General features: G+C 46.6%; 1 protein-coding gene across 1 annotated transcript in view; it reads left to right on the top strand.

Annotated features, from left to right (window-relative positions):
* The first annotated feature begins 1,415 nt into the window (after window positions 1-1,415).
* Window positions 1,416-22,976, top strand: part of LOC134984287 (zinc finger protein 260-like) — a 32,685-nt gene continuing 11,124 nt past the window's right edge. Inside the window, exons 1-5 of the mRNA XM_063949909.1 lie at window positions 1,416-1,504; window positions 2,687-2,870; window positions 4,713-4,791; window positions 4,911-5,008; window positions 5,164-5,611. Coding sequence (XP_063805979.1) covers window positions 1,416-1,504; window positions 2,687-2,870; window positions 4,713-4,791; window positions 4,911-5,008; window positions 5,164-5,611 — 898 coding nt within the window. The remainder of the gene's footprint in view (window positions 1,505-2,686; window positions 2,871-4,712; window positions 4,792-4,910; window positions 5,009-5,163; window positions 5,612-22,976) is intronic.

The following is a 22,976-nucleotide window of genomic DNA, read 5'->3' as shown; positions in this document are numbered from 1 at the left end:
AGAGACTAGGATCATGCCTGCTGTGTATTACAGGACCCTAAATGCCAGTACTGTCAGTACAGAGGAGCATATAATTGTCCTATGCTATCACTACACTTATGTAATAGCTCTTGTATTGCCCTATAATCTATATAGACATGAGGGATGTGGAACGTAATATTGGTATGAGCATAATACAGATATCATTTGATATCAGCTGAGTACGGACGCATTACCTCTTTTGAGGGGCATATAATACATAAACACATAATAAATAGATCTGATCCCTTTCTGAATGGTTTATGTATGATCAACGTGCAATTTTGCTATTAGTTTAAAAGGTTGCATACTACAATTAATAACGTTACACGCATGTATATATACATATGAAGGACTGTATATAGGAAAGACTTCCACTGTGTTTTTCTGCCTATGATAAGAAACTTTCACAACTGTATCCCATCTGGAAGGAGTTACTGCAGACCTCCATTGATATGGTGGTACAGTTATAACACAGCAAGATACTCTGTTTTCATAAAGTAACAATTGTATCGGTTACAACATTCTGCTGTGTATCAAATGATATTAAATGTATCACCTAGAAGTAACTGTGACTTTTGGTAGGATAGAAACACAGAGGTAATGTTTATATTGGGAATTTTTGTCCCCACTAAACAATATAAGGCTCAAATATAATCAGGAGCAAGTATTGTTAATATTAACAGAATAAGGTTGTTACAGGTTCATGAAGAATTATATTATTAATTAGGGATTGCTATACCAATCATAAAGAATATACATATATATCCCAATTTTATTCCTCTGAGGAATACAGCAGTGGAATACGATCTGTACATAAAATATAAATAAATGACAGGCGGCACACGGCTTTGTTTTTAATTTTCTTTATTATTTGGCACCAGGACAAAATAAATTCTTTCTTTCTTTCTTTTTTTTTTGTCTATTTTTCTGATTCACGTCTAATTATCTTCTATTGTTTTTATATTTCACTGTTTACGGCCTATTTAAGGGTCTTAATACTTCATATGGGATACTAATAAAGTTGATACGTTCCATATGGGTATTGGTATGTACTATGAATTAAGTGTCAATACATATATATAAAAAAAGTATAAAGACACAGACCTAATATCAGGAATTCTTGTTGGTCCTGGGAGAGAGTGCACCCAGAGAAACTGATCCCCTTTCTTCACCCTTCTTGTACATGTTTTAGGATCAGTGGGTAGCACCAGTCTATCATTTTATATCTGTATTGTATACAGTTATTGAGAGACTACATCTCTACAATTATTACTGAAACACGAGCAAGTGAACTGCCTGACGCAGAGTGTTGTAAATTGCCCTGAGTTCCAGGACACTGATTGCCAGTAATCCTGTGTTAAAGAGCTGCTGAAACTGGCTTCCTAGCACGTAACATGGATGGTATAACCAACTGTGGAATGCCCTCTCGTCTTGAAAGTGGTCTCAACAGCCACCCCGTAAACCGCAGTCACGCTAAATCAGGGTAAAGGAACGACCCCTGCTGTAGTATAACTTGGAAAACAGTATTTCTCTTAGCCTTAGCTTCGGCAAGGCGTGTTGCACAATTGGGTGCCTTGTCATGCAAGCCACCATATCTGGAATTTCATACTGACAGAGCGGAACTTTGGACAAATCCCGCTTTTCTACCACAGGTAGTATCTTCTTTCATATCAATCAACCAATCGTAGTTCCTGTTTTTCAGAAGATTCAGGTACTCCAGCTACTTTGGATGTGGTACGCGCACTCCGCGTTTATGTAGCCCGAACATCAACAGTACGTATAACGGATACTTTGTTCTTTGTGTGATGCAGTCAATATAGGTTGGCCAGCTTCCAAACAGACCTTGGCAAGATAGATTAACCTGACCATTCGTCAGGTACACTTTCATGCCAGTCGATGGGAACGTCATGGGCAGCAGGCCTTAGAGCTTCTACGACGCAACCTTGCCGTGCAGTTACATGGCCATCAGTGCACACGTTTGTGCGCTTTTACAAGTTTGATAATCTGCGGCACCAGCTTCTAGCTTTGGCCGTCTAGTGTTACAGGTGCCAAACAACTCTCCCGCCCAAGGGGGAAACTTTGGTACGTCCCAAGGGTACTCCAGTGACCCCTAGTGGATTAGAAAGAAAACACGATTTTGATACCAGATAAATACTTTTCGTTGCACCCACAGGGGGCACTAGACACCCACCCAGAGCAGTTTCACCTGGCTGGTGGTAAGTTCAGTAGTTCTTATGGTAACACATTTTCACCGACTTGTTCTAATGTTAAGGTGATTGTTATCTATTGTTGTGTCAACTTTCTAATTGTCCATTATGTTATGTGTCAACTTTATAGTCCGTTATGTTATAATGTTATATGTAATTCTCCGTTGTTCATCCTCTTTTTCGCTCCTATTTGGCTCAGCAGAAAAACACTAAGGCATCTTGGGAGTATGGAGGGGGAAGGAGGGTTACACATTTACATTTTTAAATGCGCCTATCCCTGCTATCACACCGTCCATATCCCAAGAGTACTCCAGTGCCCTCTGTGGATTCAAAGAAAAGGATTTATCTGGTAAGTACCAAAATCCTATTATCTATAGTAATAATACAGGGACATGACTTTGGAGGTGAGGGGATCTGGGCGTATTTACAGTGATATTTATGTCTCCCCCATTTCACAGAAGTGTGAAGAAGACATCTGGTGAGCGTGAGACACCCCGCAGCCATGCTCATGTGTCAGGAGGACTGAGCAGGTCCCAGAGCCCCATCACGGTGCCTCCACCTCACTCACTGATACATGAGAGACACAGTGACCAGAAGATCCAGGAACTCACCAACAAGATCATTCCACTGCTGACTGGAGAGGTGACTGCTGGGAATGGAACATTGTACAGTAACACCAGGGGATGTGTCTGGATGATGGCTGGAGAGGTGACTGCTGGGAATGGGACATTATACAGTAACACCAGGGGATGTGTCTGGGTGATGACTGGAGAGGTGACTGCTGGGAATGGGACATTATACAGTAACACCAGGGGATGTGTCTGGGTGATGACTGGAGAGGTGACTGCTGGGAATGGGACATTATACAGTAACACCAGGGAATGTGTCTGGATGATGACTGGAGAGGTGACTGCTGGGAATGGGACATTATACAGTAACACCAGGGGATGTGTCTGGGTGATGACTGGAGAGGTGACTGCTGGGAATGGGACATTATACAGTAACACCAGTGTATGTGTCTGGGTGATGACTGGAGAGGTGACTGCTGGGAATGGGACATTATACAGTAACACCAGAGGATGTGTCTGGGTGATGACTGGAGAGGTGACTGCTGGGAATGTGACATTATACAGTAACACTGTGGGACGTGTCTGGGTGATGACTGGAGAGGTGACTGCCGGGAATGGAGCATTATACTGTAACACCAGGGGGTGTGTCTGGGTGATGACTGGAGAGGTGACTGCTGGGAATGGGGCATTATACTGTAACACCAGGGGATGTGTCTGGGTGATGACTGGAGAGGTGACTGCTGGGAATGGGGCATTATACAGTAACACCAGGGGATGTGTCTGGGTGATGACTGGAGAGGTGACTGCTGGGAATGGGACATTATACAGTAACACCAGTGGATGTATCTGGGTGATGACTGGAGAGGTGACTGCTGGGAATGGGGCATTATACAGTAACACCAGTGGATGTATCTGGGTGATGACTGGAGAGGTGACTGCTGGGAATGGGGCATTATACTGTAACACCAGGGGATGTGTCTGGGTGATGACTGGAGAGGTGACTGCTGGGAATGGGGCATTATACAGTAACACCAGGGGATGTGTCTGGGTGATGACTGGAAAGGTGACTGCTGGGAATGGGACATTATACAGTAACACCAGTGGATGTATCTGGGTGATGACTGGAGAGGTGACTGCTGGGAATGGGACATTATACAGTAACACCAGGGGTATGTGTCTGGGTGATGACTGGAGAGGTGACTGCTGGGATTGGGACATTATACAGTAACACCAGGGGATGTATCTGGGTGATGACTGGAGAGGTGACTGCTGGGAATGGGACATTATACAGTAACACCAGTGGATGTATCTGGGTGATGACTGGAGAGGTGACTGCTGGGAATGGGACATTATACAGTAACACCAGGGGTATGTGTCTGGGTGATGACTGGAGAGGTGACTGCTGGGAATGGGACATTATACAGTAACACCAGGGGATGTGTCTGGGTGATGACTGGAGAGGTGACTGCTGGGAATGGGACATTATACAGTAACACAGAGGGACGTGCCTGGGTGATGACTGGAGAGGTGAATGCTGGGAATGGGGCATTATACAGGAACAGCAGGGGATGTGTCTGGGTGATGACTGGAGAGGTGACTGCTGGGAATAGGACATTATACAGTAACACCAGGGGATGTGTCTGGGTGATGACTGGAAAGGTGACTGCTGGGAATGGGACATTATACAGTAACACCAGGGGACGTGTCTGGGTGATGACTGGAGAGGTGACTGCTGGGAATGGGACATTATACAGTGACACCAGGGGATGTGTCTGGGTGATGACTGGAGAGGTGGCTGCTGGGAATGGGGCATTATACAGTAACACCGGGGGATGTGTCTGGGTGATGACTGTATCACTGTGTGTGTTGGGTGTCTATAAGGTGTCAGGATGTCACTGTCTATGTCTCCATGCAGGAGGAGGAGTATATAGAGGAGCACAGGGGTCTTTACAAGGACGTGATGATGGAGAATCACCGGCCCCTCACATCACTGGGTAAGAGGAGACTGTCATGTATTGTACAGGGGAGAGCAGGTATGGGGGCCCCCTATATACACACATCACCTGATAATCACATATATACACTGTACTCAGTCACTGTGTGTCTCCTACAGATGGGCCCAGTAACAGAGATACCCCAGAGAGATGTCCCCGTCCTCTGTATTCCCAGGATTGTAAAGAGGAGAATCAGAGGACCCCACAGGAGGATCAGGTAAGTGGGATTTAGGGTCTCCCCAATATACCAAAGTGACTGTCACTATATGATCTGTAAAGGAGCAATGTGTCTTATACACTGATATTATACTGTTTCACCTCAGTTTAATCTGACTGTATGCAAATGTCATTATAGTGTTTTTTGTTTTTTAGGTACAACGTCTGTCTGATATTAAAACAGAAGATATAAAGGGAGAAGAAGAGACGTATGTGACTGATATAAAGGCAGAAGATATAGAGGGAGAAGAAGAGACGTATGTGACTGATATAAAGGCAGAAGATATAGAGGGAGAAGAAGAGACGTATGTGACTGATATAAAGACAGAAGATATAGAGGAAGAAGAAGAGACAGATGTGACTGATATAAAGGCAGAAGATATAGAGGAAGAAGAAGAGACGTATGTGACTGATATAAAGGCAGAAGATATAGAGGGAGAAGAAGAGACGTATGTGACTGATATGAAGGCAGAAGATATAGAGGGAGAAGAAGAGACATATGTGACTGATATAAAGGCAGAAGATATAGAGGGAGAAGAAGAGACGTATGTGAGGGGTGATCAGCAGTGTAAGGAGGAGGAGATCCCTACAGATATCAGCACAGGTGAGTAATAAACACTTATTACAGAAGTCACATATTCTCCTTGCTCAGTCACGACAGCAATCTCTTATCCTACACCCTCCTCCGCCATCAGCCCTGTTCTCAGTTGGGTGTTTCTAACACAAGGCTATCGATGACAAATATCACATGTAGAGAGTTATTACACACAACACTATAATGTTATTAAAAGTAACAAGCAGAAGTTTATTATTAGTGATTATATATAAATGTGTATATATGTATGTATATAATATAATTAGTATTGTTTTTTGTGGAGTATGAAATATTTCCTGCTATACAGTAGACCTGAGCTCACCAAATACAATTTGTATAAAATGAAATTTGAATCTAGAACTTCAAGTAAAACAGGTTAAACGCTTATCACAAGTACATATCTGTATAATCATAAGACAAGCGTTTTGCATGTGCGGGCTTGTTCTTATCCACTCCAATTCACTCTAAATCCAAATTACATGTCCCCAACGCGTTTCATCAATAGTGAGTTCTTCAGGGGTGTTTTCTGTTAAAGGCTTTAGCCTTAAATATCAGTTGTGTAGACCTGAAATAATTGTGTAACCTTCAGACGGTATTTGTGGACTTGTTCATGATGAACACATTCCTAATTACTTGTGAATAATAGTTCCTGCTCTGTGCAAATTTGCGGTTATGACTTTAGGGAATGTAATGGCCAGATCCAATATTGCTCAATCTAAGGTCTTCCAGTAGCCTTACTACATACATAAATGTGTCTTACACTCAGTATTTTAACTAATAATAATAAACAGTGTAGTTTTAGTTCATGTATTGCTCAGTGCATTTAAGCCTGCAGCGCCCGACAAGTGACCCCACTATACTGCAGGTGCTACTCTACTGCGAAAAATAATTACCATAAAAACAGCTATCGCATTAGTGTAAAACTTTAGGTTTGCTCTCAGCGGCGGGAAAAGTGGCTGAAAGGCTTGGATTGGTTTTCAGAGCACCAGTCTGACGTGCCACCACATCTCACGTGGCCCTCCAATTCACCAGATCTGGGACTGCTTGGCTGGGTCCGGCTTTGTACTGTTGGTGCAGGTCCTGATGCGTTTGGAACGATTGGTGGTTGCTAGACGCCCTAAATGCCTGTGGTCCCGATTTGTCATGATCTACTTTCGCCCACTGTTCTGCCGCTGAGATTCTTGGTGTCCATGCTTCTTCCACTGTAGATGGATGCTACTCACTGTCTACAAGGGATCACCAACAAACAAATGCCGGTCTCTGACAAAACCAATGGCTCCCTTATGCCAGTCGTATCACGTGCAGGACCCATGGTTCCATCTGAAAAAGAAACCTGAAGAAAATATTAAAGAATCAATAGCTGGTGCCCTCCAAACCAGGCTGCATCAGTTGGTGCAACGTAATGTAGAATCCATACAAGGCGGCACTCAGAATAAATAGACCGGGCAGGGTTAGTGTACCAACGTTTCAATGCTCTATTCGCGGCATTTTCATCAGGGTGCAGAACAAAAGAGACATACAACCACTCTCCTAATATACCCGGTGCAACCGTCCATGTCGCCATCCGTCGCGCACTCCAGCGCATCAAAGTGACGTCATCTAACACACGCTACATCTGGGGACACGGAGAGAACCCCGTCCACGTGACCTATAGTAACCAATGAGGACAAAAGTATCAAGTAACCTGCCAACAAAACAGTGTAACTACACCGATCAAATTCTATCCTCTTAAATATATATATCTTTCTCTGCCAGGGTCCACAGGTTATCCACAGGATAACATTGGGATATGATGACGTGACAGCAGATTTGCAAAAAACGGTCAAAGCTTTCGGCCTCCCAGCATGCAACGGGTCTGTCCATATATCCCGCCTCCTGACTCAGGCAAATCAGTTCTTTGGTGCGGCAGGAGCCGGACCATGGTCAGAGGGCTGCTGCTTTTTAGCAGCCATAAGTTTTCTTATTTTATTTTATTGTCTTACTATTTTTTTTTGAGTGATCTTTCTATAAAGCATCTTATACGCACCTTAGAGTCGCTCCAACAACTCCCCACCGGGTCGCGACAACGCTTACCCACGTGTACAGTGAGGCAGGCACATGTTCTGGTGAACCTTCATGGGCTACTTTGCACAGACATTATCCAATGCAGCTGAGCAGTTTATACCAGCTCCTATACCAGTGATAGGTTTCCCTATTAACCCTTACATGCAACATTCATTCTGAGGTTTATACACCTAGGGAATTGTCAGCCTCTCAAAAAAGCAGCCTGAAAGGCTGGTGGTAAGTAAATCACATAGACATGATACAACATCTTCACAGTCTATACATGTTTTAGATGAGGATTCGTTGGAGGATGAGGACTCATTGCATTTCGGAAGGTCTCAGCTCAGTGGACATACCTGATCTAATTAGTGCTCTGTAAGACATTCTATCCTTCGAAGAGGCAGCAGAGCCTGTGTTAAAAACTAAGGCAACTGTATTTAAACATCCCAAAACAGCTGATGAAAATTTTTGGTTACGCCCAGTAGGAAGTTAAAATTCCAAGAAATGGAATTCCAATTATCCTCGTCCAGCTGGGGACTGTTTAAAAAAAAGGGAGGTGGCTCCCAAAGTAGATTCGCAAGTCTTAGATTGGTGCGAAAATCTACATTACTTTTGTTTTTAACATCAATAAATTATGTCAATAAATTATGTAAATTATGTGGCTTGACTGGAAAGGCAGCAGGAAGCAGGATAAAGGAACTCTTGCTTATATAGGTTCTTTCTGCCTTTTCCAGCTGTCCTACGGGCTCTTTCGGGCCCTTTCTTGCCTCTCTGTGTGTTTTGACACCCTGGTGTGAAGGTTGCAGAGCCGGGGAGCCATTCATTTGGCTTTTGCAGGTTGCGGCTACACCTGGATCTGAAGCCGCGGACTGAAGTTGTGCAGTGATCCCACCGTGGACCGGACCTCAGCGAGGTAGCGCTGCTACTCACCGAGGATTGTGCGCCCTGACCACTCTTGTGCCTAGCCGTGCTGTTGAAGCCGTGTGGAGAGGCTGACTGGGGATCATCGGTAACCGCTGCTGGAGACACAGAGCAGAGCTGCTCTCCCGGCATCTGATGCGGCGCATACTACGGGGATTGGTGGCCTCAGCAGGGACGCGTCAGGTTAGTCAGCTCACCTGCCCGCAGCCTGCCTTCTCCTACTGTCTGGCCGTTGAAGCCTAGACTCGTGGCAGCGGGGAATACATGGAGCGATTGCCTGTCATCACTCAAGCAGTGTCCGGGCATCTCCCCCTCTCCTCCTAACCCATGGTGCTATGGGGGAATCTAGCGGAGCTGTGAATTATAGAGGACATACACATGGGGTTCCTGTGAGCCAGATACGCTACCCTGTGCCACTGCATCCTAGTACCCCCTCCTCTCCTGTCTTATTACTGACCTGGTTCACCCACCATAGCCAGCCAGTTTCTTCTGATCTGGGCTTCCCTGCCAGAAGTGCCATCCTGAAAACTGGCAATATAACCACATGCCCTCCTGAAACCAGCCGCTTCTCTGGGAGCTACAGACACTGCCAGCCCACGATCAGTGCCCTTCACTACAGCCTCAGTGATTTCCGGCAGGGACTTCTGCCGCTGCGGCCCTACCTGGGCAGTAAGTGGTCGCCTGAACTGCTTTTATTATTATTATTATTGCCTGGCCTCCACTCCTGCTCTGTCAACTCCTTCTAGTGGCAGACTGTGCTGACTACATCCTCCATACTGTATGACTGCTGCTGGGTTTTTTTTCTTCCTGCTCCCCTCAATCCAGCAAGATCCAATTAGAGCTCTTGGGGCATCAGTATAGCTATGGCGTAACAGTCCATGTGTCCAGGACAGTAGCAGGCTCCAGTTGCTGGCTCCTATAAATTACTTTACTGCTCAAGGATGGCATCTTCTTGCTATTACCCATAAACAACTGACCTCACAATGTTTCAGTAACCGATGGCCACTGGGGTTCTATGCTCACTGATGTCTCCCTATTTCCACACTTCAATACTACTGCTATGTCGCTACTGGCCTCCTGACCTTGTTCTCTAATCTCCGTAATGTTATGCTGAAGAATGGGCAGAACTGGAAAATCATTTCATAAGAAAGCTAAATCTCATCCTCAACAGGAAACCTCTCAAACTGACTTGAGACCTTTTCTTCTTCCTAATCAACTAACATTGAGCCCCAGTCCTGATCAATCAGAATCTTCTCCCATTCCGTCTTCTCCTTCAAGTCCTTCCATGAGGGCTTAAACCCATTGCTTAAACACGTTGTTTAAACCCATGGCAAGCCAGGTGGGCTCTCTTCTTCTCTCGGTTCTCTTTCAAACTCTTTAACCGCCCAGGAACCTTAAATCGAAGAGCAGATGCACTTTCTCGTTCTTTTCAAACGGATGATTCACTCAACTCCTCTGAAAAACAATTTATTCTGAATCTGGCTTCATTTGCTTCAACTCGTACTGTTCCTCTACCTCCTCCGGGGAGAACTTTTGTAGCACCAAAATTTTGCAGGAAATTGCTTACGTGGGCTCATTCTTCATCTTTCATGGGTCATGCCGGTAGTCTTAAGACTCTCTAGTTCATTCAGCAATTCTTCTGGTGGCCTCATCTTAAAACGGATGTCTTTGAATTTGTAGCAGCCTGTTCCAAGTGTGTTCAACATAAAAGTTCACAAACATCTCCCTCGGGTCTTATTCATCCACTTCCAACACCTCAAAAGCCTTGGACTCACATCTCTATGGATTTCATAACCGATTTGCCAGTCTCCAGAGGGCACAACACCATTTGGGTCATTGTGGAATGATTTTCGAAGATGGCTTACTTCATACCCCTCCCCGGTCTTCCCTTTGCTCCTCAGCTATCCAAATTGTTTTTCTCATAGAATTTGCATGGCCTTCCACAGGAACTAGTTTCTGATCAGGGTCCTCAATTCGTCGCCAAGTTCTAGAAAGCTCTCAGCTCTGTCCTAGAAATCAAGTTGAACTTCTCTTCAGCCTACCATCCCCAGACTGACGGACAGACTGAAAGAGTCGACCAAGATCTGGAAACTTTCTTACGGATGTTCATGTCCCTTGCTCAAGAAGACTGGATGGATTACTTCCCATTTGCTGAGTTTGCATACAATAACCTATATCATTCTTCTACCAATTCCACTCCTTTCTTAATTAACTATAGTTTTCATCCACTAGTTTCTTCCTCTCCCACCTCTTGAGGTTCCTGCTGCTGAATCCGCTTTTCGTCAGTTCACTAAGATTTGGAGACAAATTCATAAGGCGCTACTTAAGACTTCCCAGAAATAAAAGACCTATGCTGATCAGAAACGTAGGGCTGTTCCTAGTCTCAAAGTGGGAGATTGTGTTTGGATATCCACCAGAAACCTCAGACTCAAAGTTCCTACCAAAAAGTTTGCTCCAAGATTCATCGTCCGTATCCTATTAAGAGTGTTGAATCCTGTTTCTTACAAGGTGAAACTGCCTCACTATTTGAAAATTCCCAATGCCTTTCACATTTCTCTGCTAAAGCCTCTTGTACTAAATTATTTTTGGGCAGCTTTCCCTTAACCTCCCAAGGTTCAAGCTGCTCAAAATGAGGAATTCGAGTTTCATAAGTTTCTTGACTTCCACAAGAGGTATGGTCGTCTCCAGTATCTCATAGATTAGAGAGGATATGGTCCGGAGGAAAGATCTTGGGTGGCTGCAGAGGATGTTCATGCTCCAAGACTGAGTTGTGCCTTTCATGCCAAGAATCCCACTAAGCAGCGTGGGTGTTCGGAGACCTCCCTAAAAAGGGGGGTACTGTCAGCATCCAGAGTCTTACCACCGATTCTGGTCCCTGCGGCCTTCCTCTTAGCTTCCTCTTAGCTGGCTGGTGTCGCTGCGATGGATAGGAGCTACAGCAGCGAGGTCCTCCAGTGCGGCTGCCAGGTGTCTGGAGGCCGGGTCCTGGGGAGGGGAGCATGGCAGCCAGAGGTGTCTGTTTCCGAGTGTCCTGTTGCTGGAGTGCTGCGTCTGGGAGGCTTAGGCCAGAGGTAGTGGCTGTGTGCTGGTTCCATATGTGTCCTCTGTGCAGGGAGCCACCATGTTGCAGACCAATCTAAGACAATAGGTATCCCAGTTCGCATCCAGCCAATCCGGTACATGCATACCTTATAAAAAGGGGCTGATGCTTAGCTATGTTGCCAGTTCTTCAAGTTACTTGCTGCTGTAAGGTGCCCTGCGCTCCCAGGTTATCCCCTGGTAGCCTGGTTCTGTTGTGTCCGCCTGGTGGTCAGTTCTGTTATTGCAGTCCTTTGCTCCCAGTCCACCTGCTCTTGTGGTTTAACCACTGGGCCCTCTATCTGGTAGAGGGTCTCCATTTGCTGATAGTGCTCACAGCGATCCTCTCTTCAGCATTGTTTAAAAATCACAAGTCATCTCTTCACTCAGTGTCCTTCAGCATCGTTTACAAATCACTAACCTTTCGTCTTTCAAAATTCACTCAGACTTCTCTCCTAGTCGTTGTGTATGATTGTGGTCTCATTAAAACTGAATTCCTCTGTCTTCAGTGTATCATTCTTGGTCATTGTCCTCATTGCCTACCCCTCTACATCTTCGGGCCGAAGTCTTCAATCCATGAGTAAGAACTACATTCAGCCACCTCGTTTCCTTCCTTTGCCGATAGCTGCTCCCTCAGTCAATTATCAGTCGTCAGATCCCCAACTCAAGCCAAGTGTGACATGGAAGAAGGGGAATTCCTGGTTTCTCTGGATATTAAGGATGCGTATCTTCACATCCCAATATGGCCGTTTCTTCAGGCTTACCTCAAGTTTGCACTGCATGACAGTCACTACCAGGTTCAGGCCTTGCCTTTTGGTCTCTCATCGGCACTGATGGTGTTATCAGGGGTGATGCCAGAGATGTTGCTACAACTCCGCAAGCAGGAAGTGAACATCGTTCCATTCTTGGACGATCTCCTCATAATGGCTCTGGGGGTAATTCCAAGTTGATCGCAGCAGGAAATTTTTTAGCAGTTGGGCAAAACCATGTGCACTGCAGTGGGGGCAGATATAACATGTGCAGAGAGAGTTAGATTTGGGTGGGTTATTTTATTTCTGTGCAGGATAAATACTGGCTGCTTTATTTTTACACTGCAAATTAGATTGCAGATTGAACACACCACACCCAAATCTAACTCTCTCTGCACATGTTATATCTGCCTCCCCTGCAGTGCACATGGTTTTGCCCAGTTGCTAACAGAATTCCTGCTGCGATCAACTTGGAATTACCCCCTATATTCAGAGCACAGTTGATGGAAAAGATCAGCCTTCCAACACAACTACTCACGGATCATGGGTGGGTTTTCAATCTGCAGAAATCCCACCTAGAACCTACGCAGAGGCTTCAGTTCCTGGTAATGATACTGAACACGGTGTCTCAGAAGGTGTTCCTTCCTATGGACAAGGCAAAGATAATTCAGACAATGGTACGTTCCATTTTGAAGCTGAACAAAATCTCGGTACATCTTTGCATACGCTTACTGGGAAAGATGATGGTCTCCTACAAAGCAATTCGGTACAGAAAATTTCATGCATGACCATTCCAGCTGGATCTGCTGGACAGATGGTCTGGGTCACATCTGCACATGCGCCAGAAGATATGCCTTTCACCAAACTCCAGGATTTCCCTTTTATGGTGGTTGCTGATCTCCCTCCCGGAGTGTTGACACTTCGGAATTCAACATTGGATTCTGTTGACAACGGATGCAAGCCTCCATGGTTAGGGTGAAGTGAACCTAGGGGCTCGGTTCCAGTGAAGGTGGTCTGATCAAGAGGCTTCCCTTCCGATAAATGTTTTGGAACTCAGGGCGATTTACAATGACCTTCTGCTAACCTCATTATATCCTTCAGTATCAGGCCATACAGGTATGGTCGGAAAACCCCCAACTATGGCGTACATAAACCAACAAGGAGGTCCAAACAGCAGAGCTGCAATAAGGGAGGTGTCACAGATACTCCTCTGGGTGGAGCGGAATCCCAAGGCCATTTCCGCCATATTAATTCCGGGAGTAGACAATTGGGGAGCAGACTTCCTCAGTAGACATGATCTGCACCTGGGGGAATGGGGTCTCTACCCGCAGGTGTTTCAGCAGATATTTAATCGCTGGGGCTAACCGCAAATCGACTTGATGGTTTCTCAGCTCACCAAGAAGCTTCTGCGTTACTTTTCTGGGAGGAGGGATCCACAGGCCACAGCAGTGGACGCTCTGGCGACACCGTGGATTTACCGGTTGGTGTACTTGTTCCCTCCAGTTACTCTAATTCCAAAAGTTCTCAAAGGACTTAAAGGGACAGGGTTCAGGCAATTCTGATTGCCCCAGACTGGCCCAGCAGGGCCTGGTATGTAGACATTCTAGCCTTATTACTCATTGGCCCCTGGCCTCTGCCAATTCAGGATGATCCTCTTGCACAAGGGCCGTTCGTCTATCCAGACTTACCATGGAAGTATATTGGGAAGATTTTTGCCAGTAAAGAGATTCCGGACAAGGTTATCTCGACTATGCTGAAAGCTGGCCAGATGGACGCATCGAAACATTACCATCACATATGGAAGAAATGTGTCTCTTGGTGTGAGGGTCAACAGTATTCTGCTGTGGATTTTCATCTGGGACATTTCTTGCACTTCCTGCAGGCTGTTGTGGATGTGGGCCTAAGTTTAGGCTCCATAAAAGTTCAAATCTCAGCCATGTCTTTTTCTTCCAGGGAACAATTGGCTGTTTTCCCAGTGGTCCAGATGTTCTTGACAGGTGTCCTTCATATTCGACCACCCCTTGTGCCTCCCACAGCGCCATGAGTTTTCAATTTGGTTCTGGCCTTTCTCCAATCGGTTTCATTGAACCTTTCCACAAGGTGGACATGGAGTATTTGACATGGCAGGCTATCATGTTGTTGGCCTTGGCCTCAGTGAAGCGTGTTTTGGAATTAGGGGCCTTATCCTGTAAGAGTCCTTCTCTGGTGTTTCATGAGGATAGAGCGGTGCTTAAAACTCGCTAGACATTCTTGCCTAAGGTGGTGTCAGCATTTCATATCAATTGGCCGATGGTGGTTCTGGTTGTCACTGGCACGTCTGTTACAGCAATGTCCTTGGACGTGGTTCGAGCTTTGGAGATTTATGTCAAGAGGCCAGCTCGTCTCAGAAAATCAGACTCACTTTTTGTTCTCTATAATGCTTCAAAGATTGGTTGTCCTGCTTTGAAGCAGTCTATTGCGTGTTGGAGCAGGCTTACAATACAACAGGCTCACTCTTTGGCGGCTTTGCCGCGGCCACGGTCTGTTCAGGCCCACTCCACACGGTCAGTGGGTTCTTCCTAGGTTGCTGCCCAGGGTGTCTCAGCTTTGCAGTTATGCTGGGCAGCTACTTGGTTGGGTTTGAACATGCTGTAAAGTTTTAAAGGTTTAACACCTTGGAAACTGAGGGCCTTCAGTTTGGTCAATCAGTTTTGATGGGGTCTCAGCACTCTCCCACCCGGTTTGGAGTTTTGGAACATCCCCATGGTACTAAGATCATCACAGTATCCCCTTGGACATTAGAGAAAATAGGATTTTAATACCTACCGGTAAATCCTTTTCTCGTAGTCCATAGGGGATACTGGGCGCCCGCCTCTGTGCTTTCATATTTTCCAGCAAGCGTTGTTCTTATGTGTTGTAGTTTGGGTCTGCTTTTGCTGTCCCTATTTTCAAGTTGTGGTTTGTGTTGCTATCCTCTTTTTATGTTGTGTGCTGGTTTGTTCTCTCACCACTTTTTTTTTCAATCATGTAAAAAAAAATTGAAAGGGAGAAGCATACGGAACAGCGAATGGTGAAATAACGGTGACACAATCAGTATACCTGTGGCTAGGAAGCCAATATTAGTACATACATAACAAATTTCTCCGAAAAAAAGTGAAAAAGACAGTAGAGGGATAAGACTAAATATCACAATAATGTTACATCTGGATATTGTGAGTGGGAATATTAGGACAGTTTTAGAGAAAAGAGAGACATAGCTTCGGGAAGAAGCTCGAGCTTGCGAAGTTACGAGCTGAGGTAGAAGCGATAGACATGTGGAAATGTAGGAAGGTCAAGCTGATTGGAAGAGGAGAACTAGAGAGAGAAATCAAGAGGTGGAGAAAGAGGAAGAAGATAAAGAAGAAGAGGTCCTCCCCTGGATCGGGGGTCCGTTAAGTGTGGAGGAAATGAGAGATGGAAAGAAGAAGAGAGGAAGGGAAGGGGAAAAAAAAGAGGGGGAGGGAAAAAAGTTGTAGATTGGAATTCGTTTTTAGTACAATCCAGGAAGGGGGTGGTCATGATATCGGTACCAAGGGAGCCAGGTGGAGTGGAATTTTTGTATTGTGTTGCGTTGGAGGCTAGTAATATATTCCATGTTTGCGACGAACCAAATTCTGTTAATTAGTGCCTGACAATTGGGCGCTCCGGGGCTCTTCCAATTACGCGCTATTTGATATTTAGCTGCGCAAGAGATGAAGAGGATCAATCATTTCGAATCCTTAGAAATAGCGTCGAGCGGAGTGCAGAGAATAAGGTTAGCGGGTGAGAGAGGTGTGGGCAAATCAATTAGTTAAGATGATAGCATGCGGACCATCGCCCAATACTTAGCGATTACCGGGCAGGTCCACCAGATGTGGTAAAAGGTGCCCACATGGCCACAGTTCCTCCAGCAAAGGTCGGAGGTATCCGGATAAATTCTGTGTAGCCGATCAGGTACCAAGTACCATCTCGTATATATTTTGTATGAGTTTTTGCGAATTGCTACACTGATTGAGCATTGTGAGATTGCGTAACGAATTGCGCTACACCCCTCCTCATCAAAGTTTTGCCCAAGATCCGCTTCCTATGCTAGCTCGTGCAGTTCAAGAGGGAGATAGTCAGGGATGAGGTTGGATTTGTAGAGAAGAGAAATAGCGCCCCTATCAGTTGACTTATATATGCAGAATCTCTCAAGAGGGGAGGGAAACGGCAATGGAAAATAAGAATTTACTCACCGGTAATTCTATTTCTCGTAGTCCGTAGTGGATGCTGGGAACTCCGTAAGGACCATGGGGAATAGCGGGCTCCGAAGGAGGCTGGGCACTCTAGAAAGATCTTAGACTACCTGGTGTGCACTGGCTCCTCCCACTATGACCCTCCTCCAAGCCTCAGTTAGGTACTGTGCCCGGACGAGCGTACACAATAAGGAAGGATTTTGAATCCCGGGTAAGACTCATACCAGTCACACCAATCACACCGTATAACTCGTGATATTATACCCAGTTAACAGTATGAAACAACTGAGCCTCTCAACAGATGGCTCAACAATAACCCGATTTAGTTAACAATAACTATGTACAAGTATTGCAGATAAACCGCACTTGGGATGGGCGCCCAGCATCCACTACGGACTACGAGAAATAGAATTACCGGTGAGTAAATTCTTATTTTCTCTGACGTCCTAGTGGATGCTGGGAACTCCGTAAGGACCATGGGGATTATACCAAAGCTCCCAAACGGGCGGGAGAGTGCGGATGACTCTGCAGCACCGAATGAGAGAACTCCAGGTCCTCCTCAGCCAGGGTATCAAATTTATAGAATTTTGCAAATGTGTTTGCCCCTGACCAAGTAGCAGCTCTGCAAAGTTGTAAAGCCGAGACCCCTCGGGCAGCCGCCCAAGATGAGCCCACCTTCCTTGTGGAATGGGCATTGACAGATTTTGGCTGTGGCAGGCCTGCCACAGAATGCGCAAGTTGAATTGTACTGGAAATCCAACGAGCAATAGTCTGCTTAGAAGCAGGAGCACCCAACTTGTTGGGTGCATATAGGATAAACAGCGAGTCAGATTTTCTGACTCTAGCCGTCCTGGAAACATATATTTTCAGGGCCCTGACCAAGTCTAACAACTTGGAGTCCTCCAACTCTCTAGTAGCCGCAGGCACCACAATCGGCTGGTTCAGGTGAAACGCTGACACCACCTTAGGAAGAAACTGGGGACGAGTCCTCAATTCTGCCCTATCCATATGGAAAATCAGATAAGGGCTTTTACAAGACAAAGCCGCCAATTCTGATACACGCCTGGCCGAAGCCAAGGCCAATAACATGACCACCTTCCACGTGAGATATTTCAGATCCACGGTTTTTAGTGGTTCAAACCAATGTGATTTTAAGAAGCTCAACACCACGTTGAGATCCCAAGGTGCCACCGGGGGCACAAACGGGGGCTGAATATGCAGCACTCCCTTTACAAATGTCTGAACTTCAGGTACTGAAGCTAGTTCTTTTTGAAAGAAAATCGACAGAGCCGAGATCTGTACCTTAATGGAGCCCAGTTTTAGGCCCATATTCACTCCTGCTTGCAGGAAATGCAGAAATCGACCTAGTTGAAATTCCTCTGTTGGGGCCTTTTCGGCCTCACACCATGCAACATACTTCCGCCATATGCGGTGATAATGAGTTGCTGTAACCTCTTTCCTGGCTTTAATAAGCGTAGGAATGACTGCCTCCGGAATGCCCTTTTCCTTCAGGATCCGGCGTTCAACCGCCATGCCATCAAACGCAGCCGCGGTAAGTCTTGGAACAGACAGGGCCCCTGCTGGAGCAGGTCTTGTCTTAGTGGTAGAGGCCACGGGTCCTCTGAGATCATCTCTTGAAGTTCCGGGTACCATGTTCTTCTTGGCCAATCCGGAACCACGAGAATTGTGTTTACCCTTCGCCTTCTTATTATTCTCAATACCTTTGGTATTCGAGGTAGAGGAGGGAACTCATAAACTGACCGGTACACCCATGGTGTCACTAGAGCGTCCACAGCTATCGCCTGAGGGTCTCTTGACCTGGCGCAATACCTCTCTAGTTTTTTTTTTAGGCGGGACGCCATCATGTCCACCTGTGGACGACCCCATTGATTTACAATCATTTGGAAGACTTCTGGATGAAGTCCCCACTCTCCCGGGTGGAGGTCATGCCTGCTGAGAAAGTCTGCTTCCCAGTTGTCCACTCCCGGGATAAACACTGCTGACAGTGCTAGTACATGATTCTCCGCCCATCTGAGAATTTTTGTGGCTTCTGCCATCGCCATCCTGCTTCTTGTGCCGCCCTGTCGATTCACATGGGCGACTGCCGTGATGTTGTCTGACTGGATCAGCACCGGCTGGTGTAGGAGCAGGGATTTTGCTTGACTTAGGGCATTGTAAACGGCCCTTAGTTCCAGAATATTTATGTGAAGGGCAGTCTCCTGACTTGACCATAGTCCTTGGAAGTTTCTTCCCTTTGTGACTGCTCCCCAGCCTCGTAGGCTGGCATCCGTGGTCACCAGGACCCAGTCCTGTATGCCGAATCTGCGGCCCTCCAAAAGATGAGCACTCTGCAGCCACCACAGAAGAGACACCCTGGTTCTTGGGGACAGGGTTATCAGCCGATGCATCTGAAGATGCGATCCGGACCACTTGTCCAACAGGTCCCACTGAAAAATCCTGGCATGGAACCTGCCGAATGGAATTGCTTCGTAAGAAGCTACCATCTTTCCCAGGACCCGCGTGCAGTGATGCACCGATACCTGTTTTGGTTTCAGGAGGTCTTTGACTAGAGAAGACAACTCCCTGGCTTTCTCCTCCGGGAGAAACACTTTTTTCTGGACTGTGTCCAGAATCATTCCCAGGAACATTAGACGTGTCGCGGGGACCAGCTGTGACTTTGGGATATTCAGAATCCAGCCGTGCTGGCGCAGCACTTCCTGAGATAGTGCTACTCCCACTAACAACTGTTCCTTGGATCGTGCCTTTATTAGGAGATCGTCCAAGTATGGGATAATTAAAACTCCTTTTTTTCGAAGGAGTATCAAAATTTCTTCTATAACCTTGGTAAATACCCTCGGTGCCGTGGAGAGTCCAAACGGCAGCGTCTGGAATTGGTAATGGCAATCCTGTACCACAAATCCGAGGTACTCCTGGTGAGGATTGTAAATGGGGACATGCAGGTAAGCATCCTCGATGTCCAGGGATACCATGTAATCCCCCTTGTCCAGGCTTGCAATAACCGCCCTGAGCGATTCCATCTTGAACTTGAATTTTTTTATGTACGTGTTCAAGGATTTCAAATTTAAAATGGGTCTCACCGAACCGTCCGGTTTCGGCACCACAAATAGTGTGGAATAGTAACCCCGGCCTTGTTGAAGTAGGGGTACCTTGATTATCACCTGCTGGGAATACAGCTTGTGAATCGCTGCTAGCACCGCCTCCCTGTCTGAGGGAGCAATCGGCAAGGCGGATTTTAGGAAACGGTGGGGTGGCGCCGCCTCGAATTCCAGCTTGTATCCCTGAGATACTATTTGAAGGATCCAGGGATCCACCTGTGAGCGAGCCCACTGATCGCTGAAATTCATGAGGCGGGCCCCCACAGTACCTGGCTCCGCCTGTGGAGCCCCACCGTCATGCGGCGGACTTGGAAGAGGAAGCGGGGGAGGACTTTTGTTCCTGGGAACCTGCTGTTTGCTGCAGCCTTTTTCCCCTACCTCTGCCTCTAGACAGAAAAGACCCTCCTTTTCCTCGCTTGTTTTTCTGGGTCCGAAAGGACTGAACCTGATAAAATGGCGCCTTCTTGGGCTGTGAGGGGACATGGGGTAAAAATGCTGATTTCCCAGACGTTGCTGTGGAAACTAGGTCGGAGAGACCATCCCCAAATAATTCCTCCCCCTTATAAGGCAAAACTTCCATATGCCTTTTGGAATCTACATCTCCAGTCCACTGGCGAGTCCATAAACATCTCCTAGCAGAGATGGACAATGCACTTACTTTAGATGCCAGCCGGCAGATTTCCCTCTGTGCATCTCTCATGTATAAGACTGAGTCTTTAATATGGTAAATTGTTAGCAGAATCGTGTCTCTGTCTAGTGTGTCAATATTTTCTGACAGTTTATCTGACCACGCAGCGGCAGCACTGCACATCCATGCTGACACAATAGTCTAAGTATAATGCCTGAGTGTGTATATACAGACTTCAGGATCGCCTCCTGCTTTCTATCAGCAGGTTCCTTAAGGGCGGCCGTATCCTGGGAGGGTAGTGCCACCTTTTTAGACAAACGTGTGAGCGCTTTATCCACCCTAGGGGGTGTTTCCCAACGTAACCTATCCTCTGGCGGGAAAGGGAACGCCATTAGTAGCTTCTTAGGAATTACCAATTTCTCATCAGGGGAAGCCCACGCTTCTTCACACACTTCATTTAATTCATCTGACGGGGGAAAAACTACGGGTAGTTTTTTCTCCCCAAACATAATACCCTTCTTTGTGGTACTGGGATGTAAATCAGAAATATTTAACACCTCTTTCATTGCCTCAATCATGCAGTGAATGGCCTTAACGGGCATTAAATTTGACTCATCGTCGTCGACACTGGTGTCAGTATCCGTGTCGACATCTACTTGTGCCATCTGAGATAGCGGGCGTTTCAGAGCCCCTGATGACTTTTGAGACAACTGGACAGGCACGAGCTGAAGACTCGGCTGTCCCACAGTCAGCATGTCGTCAAATTTTTTATGCAAGGAGTCTATACGTGCACTCATTTCCTGCCATATAACCATCCAGGGGGTGACATCCCTGCTAAAGGCATCTGCTCCGCCTCCACATCATTATCCTCCTCAAACATGTCGACACAGCCGTACCGACACACTCCACACACACAGGGAATGCTCAAACAGAGGACAGGACCCACAAAGCCCTTTTGGGGGGACAGAGTAAGAGTATGCCAGCACACACCAGAGCGCTATATATATACAGGAACTAACTGAGTTATGTCCCTAATAGCTGCTTTTTAATACACTATAATGTATATACTGCCAAATTTTATGCCCCGCCCTCTTTTTCCCTCTTACTGTGCTGTAGATTGCAGGGAAGAGCCAGGGAGCTTCCTTCCAGCGGAGCTGTGAGGGAAAAATGGCGCCAGTGTGCTGAGGAGATAGGCTCCGCCCCTTTTTCGCGGCCTATTCTCCCGCTTTTTATGGAATTCTGGCAGGGGTATATACCTCATATATAGCCCCAGGGGCTATATATTGAGGTATTTTAGCCAGCCAAGGTGTTTATATTGCTGCCTCAGGGCGCCCCCCCCCAGCGCCCTGCACCCTCAGTGACCGCAGTGTGAAGTGTGAGAGGAGTAATGGCGCACAGCTGCAGTGCTGTGCGCTACCTTGGTGAAGACTGAGTCTTCATGCCGCCGATTTTCCGGACCATCTTCTTGCTTCTGGCTCTGTAAGGGGGACGGCGGCGCGGCTCCGGGACCGAACATCAAGGCTGGGCCTGCGGTCGGTCCCTCTGGAGCTAATGGTGTCCAGTAGCCTAAGAAGCCCAATCCGGCTGCAAGCAGGCGAGTTCGCTTCTTCTCCCCTTAGTCCCTCGCTGCAGTGAGCCTGTTGCCAGCAGGTCTCACTGAAAATAACAAAATCTAAGACTATTACTTTCTAAGAGGAGAGCCCCTAGTGTGCATCCAACCTTGGCCGGGCACGAAATCTAACTGAGGCTTGGAGGAGGGTCATAGTGGGAGGAGCCAGTGCACACCAGGTAGTCTAAGATCTTTCTAGAGTGCCCAGCCTCCTTCGGAGCCTGCTATTCCCCATGGTCCTTACGGAGTTCCCAGCATCCACTAGGACGTCAGAGAAATGGTAGACGAAGAGAAGAAAAAAAGTGACGGATTTGAAGATATTGGTAAAACAGAGAGTTGGGAAGATTATGTGTTTTGTAAATCAGAAAATGATCTAATGGCGTGTGTCCCTGTGAAGTGGTGAATTCTGGTGATGCCTGCAGAAAGCCAAGGGCGGGCCATTTGGTGGGAGAGCCCCGGGGGAAATGCTGAGTTATACCAGATGGGGGTCAAAGGGGAGGGATGGGTGGATAGTTTTACTTTTTTGTTCAAATTCTGCCAATGGCTAAGTGTCAAATCTATTGTGGGTGAAGGGTGGTGAGGTGGTGGGCGTTGCTTGCTTGAAAGCCAAGGTAAATATGAGACCGACGGGATTCCCAGGAGATCACTTTCCAAATCAACCCACCGTTTAGTGTGTTGTGGAGCATGCCAGGTGATCATTTGGCTCAACCTAGTTGCATCGTAATATCGCCGGAGGATGGGGAGTCTTAGACCGCCATTCCGAGAATGTTTAGCTAGAATATCTCACCGTATTCTGGGTTTTTTATGATTCCAAATAAATTTACATAGTGAAGATTGGAGGGTAGCAAGAGTCTGGTGAGGGATCGAGATTGGAATCCATGGTGTACCTGTTGAAAACATGGGACCCCTTTCCCCGAATGCCAGGAACCCCCTCTGACTTTTGTCTAAGAAGGTTCCATCAGCCAATCAGGGAGCGCCACGTTGTGGCACCCTCCTGA

Source organism: Pseudophryne corroboree (genome assembly GCF_028390025.1).
Source record: "Pseudophryne corroboree isolate aPseCor3 chromosome 3 unlocalized genomic scaffold, aPseCor3.hap2 SUPER_3_unloc_47, whole genome shotgun sequence".
Classification (NCBI taxonomy): domain Eukaryota; kingdom Metazoa; phylum Chordata; class Amphibia; order Anura; family Myobatrachidae; genus Pseudophryne; species Pseudophryne corroboree.
This window is presented reverse-complemented; position numbering and strand designations above follow the sequence as displayed.